Source organism: Rhinopithecus bieti, unplaced genomic scaffold, assembly GCF_001698545.2.
Source record: "Rhinopithecus bieti isolate Rb0 unplaced genomic scaffold, ASM169854v2 scaffold_54331, whole genome shotgun sequence".
Taxonomy (NCBI): Eukaryota; Metazoa; Chordata; class Mammalia; order Primates; family Cercopithecidae; genus Rhinopithecus; species Rhinopithecus bieti.
Genome location: NW_016821659.1, coordinates 497,697 through 508,417, shown reverse-complemented (window position 1 = coordinate 508,417; position 10,721 = coordinate 497,697). Strand labels below are relative to the sequence as shown.

Here is a 10,721-nt window from a genome sequence, read left to right as displayed (position 1 = left end):
ACGGAGAAAAACCAGAACCCGCCTAGCCACGCCTACCGCCCGGCCCCGACCCGCCTATGTCCCGCCCACTGCCCTCCCACTCCCAGGCCCAGGACATAAAAGCCGCTCCCGGCGGGCACGCTGGGCGAACTTCCTCAGCCCCCACTCCTGTCGGGACTACATTAGGAACCTCGCCGGAGAGCTCCACTGGGCGACTCCCTTGGCCTCCCCTGCCGGAGACCGACGGACCTCACCCCTCCCCCACAAAGCTGGCTGACCAAAAAATAAATTTGCAGTTTTGCTCCTAGCCTTGCCTACTCGCTGGTCCTTTAATACTTGCCCTGGTGAGCCTGGAAAGCAAATCAGTTTCCTGGAAAGCAAATCAGTTTCCTAGAAAGCAAATCAGTTTCCTAGAAAGCAAATCATTAACCAAGCCCAGGCAGCTAGCCACCCCTCCCAGGGGTCTGTGGCCTGTTCACTTCCCCAGTCACCGACCATGTAGCTGTGTAGGCTCAATTTGTTCACTCATCCAACATACTAGGCACTCTCTGTTCTGCTGGGAATAGCAGTGAGCAAGGCGGGTTCCTCTTCTTATGGAGCTTATTCAGGGCGGGGAGGGTTGGAGAATAAGTCAGCAAACCAGAAAACATCTGGCATTGGCAAATGATGGCAGAAGGGAGCACCCCTTTAGGCTGCTGGTTAGGAAGGGCCCCTCTGAGGATGTGACATTTCAGCCTAGCCCTAAATGGCAGGAGACTGCCTGTGAAAATTCAGGAACTGAGTAGCCAGTGCAAAGGCCCTGAGGCAGGGAAAAGCGAGGTGTGTCGGGTCTGTGTAACTGGCAGGGTGAGGGGGCCACAGCCAAGACAGAGATGGGGAGGGTTTTATTCCACAAGCAACAGGCGGTAGCCACTGGAAGGTTTGAAGGAAGATGGTGCCACATCTGACTTCAGGTTTAAAAAGTCAACGCATTCTGGAGAATGGGCTGGAAGCAGAACAGCTGGGAAGCCACTGCGGTTGTGCAAGGGAGAGGGGCTACAGAGATGGACAGGAGCAGATGCTTTTGGAGCGTTTAGGGGTCACGGTGGCCCCACTCGTGATTGCACGTGTGGGGTGAGGGCACAGGCTCTGGGTGGGGAGCTGCACCGTTCACTGAGAATCCAGCACTGAGGACCTTGGGGCAAGGCAGGGCTGGGGCAAATGGGTATGTCAAGTCTGAGGTGTCCAAAGGGGTCAGAGAGTAGGTGGGCTGAAGGAGCCTGGAGTTCAGCAGGGAGAGCAGTTCAGGAGGTGCCTGGGAAAGTGCTGTCGCATCTAAAGGGGAGCCATGGGTGTAGAAGAAGAGGAAGGATCCCCAGACTGAGTTAGGGTGCTGCATTTAGAGCAGCATTTCTTAATCTTAGTGTTTCAGCATTTTGTACCTGGTAATTCTTTGTGGTGGGGGCGGTCCTGAACCTTGCAGGACGTTTGGCAGCATCTTTGGCTCCTACCCACAGATGCCAGTAGTGGCCCCTGTATTCCAGACATTGCCCAACGTCCTTTAGAGCGGGAGAGAGAATCACTCTTAGCAAGAACCTTTGATTTAAGAGTTTGGGAGAAGAAAAGGCTGCAGAGTGGCTTTCAAGGCAATCGCAGACCCTGTGAGTGTTCCAGGGGAAGGGCTGCTATGCCAAGTGCTGCCGAGAAAGAGGGCAGAACAAGCCTGGTGCTTGGTGATGTGCAGTAGGGCATGGCCCACAGAAGACCCTTGGTGGAGGGTCTGCAGATGCCCTGCTGGGGGTTAAGGAGAAGGTGAGGAGGCTATGGGAGGCAGCAGAAAGGGGACAGGGCTGGGCGGGGCGGGGGGGGGGGTTCTAAGGGGTGAGGCTGGCTTTGTAGAATAGAGGCAGTGACCATAAGCGGGGGATAACTGAAGTGGGGAACCTTGGGGTGAGATGAGAGGGGTTGGGCTCTAGGGCACAGGCTGAGGACTTGCTCTTCAATCAGCAAAGAGAGTTTGAGGTCAGATGCAGGCGGGCGTCAGGGGAGGTGGTGAGTTCCTGCCTGGACTTCCGTTTCCCCCTAAGTACCAGGCGGAGTCACAGCCTGGGGGGCAGAGGAGCGGCTGGGAGGTTGGAGAGGGAGGGAGGGATGCCAATTTTAACAAGTGGGAAAGTGAATGTACTAGGGAAGTTTGGAGATTTGTGGTCAGGAATTTAGAGCAAGGCCAGTCGATACAGAGAGTGTTTTGCTCCGGAAAGAGCAGCTGCTTGGTCAAAGGCAGGCAGTGGGTAGATGATTTAGGTTCGACCAGAGCTGGGGTTTTGTCAAGATCTTTATGCAGAGAGGACGACTGACTTCTATCATAGAGGACGTGACCCAAGGATCTGGGAAGTGGGGAGGTTGGGGCATACAGGATGGTCTGGGGATAAGAGTCCCATGGACTGAAAGGCTGGTTTGTGGTGGGCGGGGGGAGGCATCTGGAGAAAGGTGGGGTATGTGGCCCAATGGGGGTCTGTCCCAGTGGACCCTTAGGGGAGGGAAGGCACTGTTGTGAGCTGCTGGAGCCCCAGCCCAGGAGATCTGGTGGCACTCTCTCACCTCTCAGGCCTGGAGAAGTGGCTCCATGGCTTCCAACTAAGGTCTCACAGCCAGCGATGGGACAGCCATCTTGCCCTTCTTTGGAAAAGGTGGATCGCTTCCATGGCTAGGTACTTTCCCCATGGCCCCTCTTCCCAAGGACATCCCTCCAGGGCACCCTCACTTGGGCTGTCTTAGAATGCTCATGTGGGCCAGGCGCGGTGGCTCAAGCCTGTAATCCCAGCACTTTGGGAGGCCGAGACAGGCGGATCACGAGGTCAGGAGATCGAGACCATCCTGGCTAACACGGTGAAACCCCGTCTCTACTGAAAAAAAAAAAAAAAAAAAAAACAAAAAACTAGCTGGGCAAGGTGGTGGGCACCTGTAGTCCCAGCTACTCGGGAGGCTGAGGCAGGAGAATGGTGTGAACCCGGGAGACAGAGCTTGCAGTGAGCTGAGATCCGGCCACTGCACTCCAGCCCGGGCGACAGAGCGAGACTCCGCCTCAAAAAAAAATAGAATGCTCGTGTATGTGTGCACTGTTGCCTGCTGCCACTGTCCCTCACGGCCAATGACCTTGTGCCAGGTACTGGGGACAGAGCAGGGATGTCCACTGTGCTGGTGTGCACTGTTGCCTGCTGCCACTGTCCCTCACGGCCAATGACCTTGTGCCAGGTACTGGGGACAGAGCAGGGATGTCCACTGTGCTGGGCAGGGGCAATGTAACAAACCCATCAGACACCATCTGGGTACAGTGTGCTGAATGTGGAAGTGGTGCCGCCTGGGATCGAGGAACCTGGAGAATGGAGGTCCTCCTCTGCCTGAGAGCGTGGTAACTGGTGAGTGGGCCTTGAAGTGTGAGTAGGAGCCCACCAAGCACAGAAGGAAGGGTGACAGGGTAGTTTCATCATAGCAAACAGCCTCAGGGAAGGTCTGGAGAGTGGAGACCCAGGGCACTTCCAGAGTCCAACACTGGCCTGGCAGGGCATGGATGGAGGGCTGGAGGGCAGGGATCCACATTGTGCCCTGCCTGCCCACTCCCCTGCTATGCATCTGGGAATGCTCCAGCTGCTCCTGCTGCTGGCTGTTGCTGGTCCGGAACTGAACTATGCCTATCTCTGTGGAACAGGATGTCAGCGCAAGGTCAGGTCTAGTTTGGGAAGAGCTAAAGGAAGCCTTGCTATGGCTAGTAGGCTCCAATTCCTGCACCTGGCAGCCTCATGGGGCTGGTTGGAGCAGGCAAGACCTGAAGGGGGGGGGGGTGTGTGGGAAGACAGTGAGCCTCAGAGAGGAGCAGGAGCTGAGTTATGTTATGGCCCGCACGGTCCTGGAGACCCAGTGCACCCACACTGCCCTTGTCCATACTGGAATGGAGCTGTGAGGAGATGGCTGCAGTAGAAGGCGACAGCCTGGGGCAGTGGTATGGATGCCAAAGCAGCTCCTGCTGCCCGGAGGGCACATATCTCCCAGGTCTGCCAGCTGTAGACTCTGTCCCTGGCTGTCCCCACCTGGCCTCGTGCCCAGCTGGCCCAACGAAAGATGCCTAGCAAGGCTTGACACTGAGTAGACCCAAAGTTGTCATTTCTAGGAAGGCCCAGGTGAGCGTCCTCAGTGGGGACTTGCAGGGTGGGGAGGGCACACGGGCAACCCAATCTCAGCTCCTGCAGCACCCCTTGAAGGAAGATGGGTCAGAAGACAAAGGCTGATGCTGGCTGTAGAGTCTGGGGAGATACTCACTGGCCCCCAGCCCACGTGTGGTTGGAGATGAAAAGGCCGTTCCTCCCACGTGGGCCTCTGGCAGGCCCAGACTGTGCAGGCCTTGGGAGCCCCGGGACGGGCAGGCACTTGCCTAAGTAGCTGCTCCCAGGCTCTCATGGCCATCCTCTGTCCTTCCTCAGGGAAGGGGCTACTGGCATCTCTCCATCACTGGTGATGTATGCCCAGGCGGTGCCCAGGCCCTGCCCAGCCCAGAGGGTGGGAAAGACATCCAGGAAACTGTGTCTAGCAGAGTGGTGGGTTTCCAGCTGAAGCCTGGGGTTGGGGGTGGGGAGGAAGCTGACTGCCCTGTCCGAACCCAGCCCTGGCAGCATCTACCCCAGGGGCTGTGGGCACTTGCACCTCACCAGAAGCTGGGGAGTCTGGCAGAATGACAGGGATAGGGGGATCAAGGAGGCACCTACTCCCAGCACCCCCCTGTGGCTGGGGGACTGGTCTGGGTACCTGAGATGGGCACCTCCCACCTGAGCCTGGGGAGGCGCTAGATGTTGTCTGTGGGCACTGAGAGGCCACGTGCTCTGCTCCCATGGAGGGGGCAGGGAAGAGAGGAGGTCCAGCAGGTTGGACGGGGCCTGGGGGGAGCCCCACTGTCAGAGGTGGACTGGTGCTTATTTACACAGAGGGTGCCTTGCAGAGTTGGGCTGTGAATAAGAGGCCTCGCTCAAGGCGGGGCTTATGACATTAGCGGCTCCAGAACCGGGGGGAAAATGCCCTCAGGGCTGCCCAGGCTGGTGTTGGTGGCGGTGTGACAGGGAGAGTGAGGGGGGCCCCGAGGGAGAGCAGTTGCTCATAGCTCTTTGAAGGCAAGTGGGGGGCCTTAGTCTGAAGTTTTTGTTTTTCACCCCAATGCTCTTTCCACTGTCACCCCCAGAAGAGCTTCAGTGTATATCGGGGGGCGGGGGGGAGCCAGGCAGGACCGCAGCAGGGAGGAAGGGTCAACCCTCCCTTTCTTGGAGTTGTGTGACAAAGCCCCACCCTTTGCTCCCCCACCGCAAGGTCTCCTTGCTTTATTCCCAGGAAGGGCCCTCCCCTTCGCATCGGTCAAGGGGCGGCAGCTCGCCCCGCGCCCCGTACAAACCCTTGGCTGAGTCGCAGTTGACGCTGTGATTTGAGTCCAAGCCAGTTTCCCTCTTACCTCCTTTGCCCTTAATGGAGGAAACTGAGGCAGCTGCGGAGACACAAGAAGCCGAAGTCCTAAGTCCTAGGCTGCAAGCGGTGGCTCCGGGACCCGGGCTGGGCTCGCGGGCGGCAGCAGGGGGCGCTCGCAGGCCGGGACGTGCCCTCCTCCCTCGGCGCTCGCCCGACGGAGCCGGTCCGCGAGGGGAAGCGCCCGGGAAGGGTCGGGCCGGCTCCCCGCTCCCCCACCTCTCCGCGGGGAGTCTCCACGGCCGGCCGGGCGGGGCTGTGGTGTGTTACGACCCGGCGCCCCAGCCCCAGGCCCGCCCCGCCCTCCCTGCTGGCTCCCGGGCGGCTGGTGGGAGAGCAGCACGCACCCGCGCCCGGCCCAGCCCAACTCCTCGGGAGGAGGGTCCCGTCCTGGTGCCGGCCCGCGCGCCAGCTCCGCGTCCCGGCTCCCGGTACCCACCGACCCCTCCACAGCTGCACGCGTCCTGCCCGGGGGCCGAAGACCCCCGCTCTCCCGAGGTGCGGCCGCCGGGAGGGAGGCAGGGAGGCAGCAGAGGCGCGCGGCGGGGTCGGGCGCGGAGTCCCGGGGCTCACGCCTCCCGCAAAGCCGCACCTTCCCCGCGCCACCTCGGTCCTGGCCGCGCGCAGCCCCCGCCTCCCTTCCGCGCCCGCGCCCGCCTCCAGTCTCCGCCCTCCCAGCCGCGCGCCCTGCTCCCGGCTCCCCTGCAGGCGCTGCTGGGGCGAGAGCCCGCGAGCTGAGCGGGCGCAGGGTCCTCCGCGCCTCCTCCGAGAACCGGCCCAGCCTGGCCCGCGCCCCCAGTCCAGCGCGTCCAGCATCCGCGTGGCGGGAGGGCGCGACTTTTTCCGGTCCCGCGTGGGACGGGGACGCCGGCGGGACAACTTGGAAAACTTCTCGGGGGCAGACGGCAGGGACCCCGGGCGCGGGTGGAGGAAGATGTAGGAGGGCGGCGGCTGGTCCCGGGTGTTCCCGACCTCCTAGGCCCCGCTCGTCCGGGCCATGGGGCTCCAGCGCCCTCGGCGCCGCTGTAGGGGCGCCGCTCTCGTCTAGCCGAACCGGGCAGCGCTGTCGTCCACGGTGTGCACCAGGCGGGCAGCGCTCCCTCTGCCCACGTCCCGCCCAGCCATGGACCACCAGGACCCCTACTCCGTGCAGGCCACGGCGGCCATCGCGGCGGTCATCACCTTCCTCATCCTCTTCACCATCTTCGGCAACGCGCTGGTCATCCTGGCTGTGTTGACCAGCCGCTCGCTGCGCGCCCCTCAGAACCTGTTCCTGGTGTCGCTGGCCGCCGCCGACATCCTGGTGGCCACGCTCATCATCCCTTTCTCGCTGGCTAACGAGCTCCTCGGCTACTGGTACTTCTGGCGCAGGTGGTGCGAGGTGTACCTGGCGCTCGACGTGCTCTTCTGCACCTCGTCCATCGTGCATCTGTGCGCCATCAGCCTGGACCGCTACTGGGCCGTGAGCCGCGCGCTGGAGTACAACTCCAAGCGCACCCCGCGCCGCATCAAGTGCATCATCCTCACCGTGTGGGTCATCGCCGCCGTCATCTCGTTGCCGCCCCTCATCTACAAGGGCGACCAGGGCCCCCAGCCGCGCGGGCGCCCCCAGTGCAAGCTCAACCAGGAGGTCTGGTACATCCTGGCCTCCAGCATCGGATCGTTCTTTGCTCCTTGCCTCATCATGATCCTTGTCTACCTGCGCATCTACCTGATCGCCAAACGCAGCAACCGCAGAGGTCCCAGGGCCAAGGGGGGGCCTGGGCAGGGTGAGTCCAAGCAGCCCCGACCCAACCGTGGTGGGGCTTTGGCCTCAGCCAAGCTGCCAGCCCTGGCTTCTCTGGCATCTGCCAGAGAGGTCAGTGGACACTCGAAGTCCACTGGGGAGAAGGAGGAGGGGGAAACCTCTGAAGATACTGGGACCCGGGCCTTGCCACCCAGTTGGGCTGCCCTTCCCAACTCAGGCCAGGGCCAGAAGGAAGGTGTTTGTGGGGCATCTCCAGAGGATGAAGCTGAAGAGGAGGAGGAGGAGGAGGAAGAGTGTGAACCCCAGGCAGGGCCAGTGTCTCCGGCCTCAGCTTGCAGCCCCCCGCTGCAGCAGCCACAGGGCTCCCGGGTGCTGGCCACCCTACGTGGCCAGGTGCTCCTGGGCAGGGGCGTGGGTGCTATAGGTGGGCAGTGGTGGCGTCGACGGGCGCAGCTGACCCGGGAGAAGCGCTTCACCTTCGTGCTGGCCGTGGTCATTGGCGTTTTTGTGCTCTGCTGGTTCCCCTTCTTCTTCAGCTACAGCCTGGGCGCCATCTGCCCGAAGCACTGCAAGGTGCCCCATGGCCTCTTCCAGTTCTTCTTCTGGATCGGCTACTGCAACAGTTCGCTGAACCCTGTCATTTACACCATCTTCAACCAGGACTTCCGCCGTGCCTTCCGGAGGATCCTGTGCCGCCCATGGACCCAGACGGCCTGGTGAGCCCGCCTGCGCTGCCCCTGTGGGGTTGGTGCGGTGGTGCTGGGGCCACCTTGCTTCTTGCCCTGCTGTGTGTGGCTGCCTCCCCTGGGCTTTCTGCTCGCTGCCCAGATCCTGCAGGCCTTGTCTTAGGAACCCCTTGGGAGGGGTGGGCGGGGGGGCTGTTAGCAAGGGTCCCATTGAAGCCTCCCTTTGCCATCTCAGCTGTGGGGGACCCCTTCTCCACCCTCTCCCTGAGCACAGGCTGACGGAGGTGGTTCAAATCCTCCGGAGCATAGCCCAGACAGGAGAAGAGAGAGCACTTCCTTCCCAGAGCCCCGTGCTCTCCAGGCCAATGTCTGGGCTTTCCTTTCTTGAGGACCCTGTGTTCCTGGCAGTTCACTTGCTTGTGGTGTTCTCGTTTCTTTTTCATCTCCCCTCACCCACAAAGAGCACACAGCCAGCCTTCCACTTTCCCAGGGGGGCCTGCTGCTGAGGAGGAGGAAGAAACCAAGACTGATCACCCACGCTAGGCACTCGCGGTCCCTGGCAGGTGCTGGGATGGGGGCTTATGGGGTGGCACCGTCTCTGGGCTCTCCTTTCCCCCTTCACCTGTTTTTGGATCTGTGGTTCCTTTCAAGGCCAGAACCATGGATCGGCTTCCTTACCCAGCACCCCTCTGGCAGGTGGGTGGCCACGTGGATGCCTCGCTGGGGCGGTCTTGGAGGCCTGGTCTCTGCCTCGACGGGAGATCCCCGATCACTGGCATTCACCCCCTGCAAAAATCGGGGCGACGATAGCTCGCCGCCTACTTGCTGCAGGGAGATGAAAGGCTTTGCAGAAAGCTTTGAGCTCCGTGGGGGAATGCACTAGAGAACCAAAAATGTGATTATCCGGTGATATAAAAATCCCTTTCCTCTGTGTTTACCACCACCTGTCTTCCTGTAGACTTTTGTTCTGTCCCTGGGCTGTGTGAATTCCTTCCCAAACTGGAAGCGGGGAGTGGCAGACAGAATCACTATTTCAAGTTAAAGATCTCTTCGAGAATGTGTTCTTGTGGCTGCAAAGGTCTGAGTTATTATGCTACATGACAGCGTTTCGACATTTCACCTGCAGCCCCAAGAGGGTGTTTAGTGGCTTGGGCCTCCCCAGTGGGGGATAAGTCCTTTGTCAGCAAGGAGGCAATTTCCCCAGGACAGCCCACAATATCCATGCCTTGGGAACAGTCTAAGATGAGAGCCTGTGACAGGTGGCAGAGCCCCCAGGTGGGGTGCTGGCATGAGAGCCTGGTGGGCCCCTAGGGGAGCCTCCCACTGAAGTGCCCAGCCAGGTCTCCAAGCCCCAAATGAGTCTTTGTGAACCACAACTGATCCCGCCAGGGGGGTGTTTGTGGACGGCCTCAGACACAGCCACGCTGCTCCCCCCACTCTGATGGGGCTGTGCACTGAGGACCCCCGCTTCCTGGTTCTCAGTCCCACCCCAAAACCTGGCACTCAGAACAGCTGGAAGTGTGGAAAGGAGGTTTCCCAGCTGTATCTTGGGGAGGGCCTGGCTTCAACGCTGGGCCAGCAGGCATCTTAGCTTGGCAGATGTGGGGGCAATGGGCCAGATGGACCTGCCAGATTTGGAAGGGCACCAAGGGAGTTTTCTGGGTGTAGAGAGAATGGAGGGGACCAAAAAGAGTCCTTCCTGGGGTGCGGGAGGCTGCCCAGCTCGGTCCTCGGTGGGTTGTTATGAGGCCAGAGCATCGCCCCGGGATGTGGTGGGGAGCTGGGCCAGGGGAGGGACTGACTGTGACCCTCTGCTGGCCAGTCTTGTGTGCGCCCCATGGGACCCCCGTGACCTCTTATTGCGACATGCAGGTTTTTTTTTTTTTTAAACTCTGAGCTATTTTATCAATAAAGGATATTTTGTAATAAGTAAGTGGTGTCCTTATTGCCCAAGGCCTACCTGGAGCAGTTATTCCTCAGCGGCTGGCACAGCAGACTCTGGGTGTTGGCCCAATGAGCTGGGGCTCCCTCCCAGGGCCAGTAGTCCTCTCCTCCCTGAGATGTGGCTGGCTGGTCCCCCAAGCCCCTGCCCTTCCTACCCGCCTTTGTCCATGAAGCATCCTTACTCATCATCACAAGCCAATGGGTGAGGGTGGCTGGAGGAGCCTGAGACTGACTCCCGGGAGGGAGGAGAAGGGAGGGCTTCCTGGAGGAGGTGGCCTTTGGGTTGGGTCTTGGAGGAAGAGCAGGAGTACACCAAGAGGCGAGACGGGAGGGTGTTTTGGTAGGGGAAGGGCATATGTAAAGGAGGTGATTGGTGGAATTGTGACTGAGTTTGAAAACGGCCCCAAGCTAGCCCCAGGTGGTCTGGTGCCACCGCCTTCCTACCCTACTTAGTCGCCACAGAGTGGGCAGTCCTGGGGCTGAACCAGGTGGGCCTGGTCCCACAGGCAGGGGGGCAGACGGCAGGCTGGCAGCAGGAGGCCGTGGGCAGGGCCAGCGCCAGTGGCCAGCCCAGGGAGGGGAGGGAGGAAGGAAGAGACGTGAAGCCCCATGGTCCTCAGTGTGAGGCCACCCCTTTACTTCCACATTGGCCTAGAATCTTAACTCTCACCACCTCCGTACTGGCATGGGCCATGCTTCTGCTAGGGACAACCAGCGAGACCTCCAGTGTACCCACCATCACTGACGGACACAGGGACATGGGCTTCACCGAGGACTTAACAAGAAAGACATGCCCTGCCCTGCTCTCAGCTCCCCACACCTGCCGAAGTGCCCACTGCTGATGCCCAGAGGCCTGATATGCGTAGATGAGGATGGTTCATTGA

General features: G+C 60.6%; 1 protein-coding gene across 1 annotated transcript; it reads left to right on the top strand.

The window, feature by feature from the left end:
• Positions 1–6,156: 6,156 nt before the first annotated feature.
• Positions 6,157–9,823, top strand: ADRA2B (adrenoceptor alpha 2B). Its single transcript, XM_017860523.1, has one exon. It carries the CDS (start codon positions 6,584–6,586, stop codon positions 7,925–7,927), a length of 1,344 nt encoding a protein of 447 aa, XP_017716012.1. The 5' UTR covers positions 6,157–6,583; the 3' UTR covers positions 7,928–9,823.
• Positions 9,824–10,721: the final 898 nt, after the last annotated feature.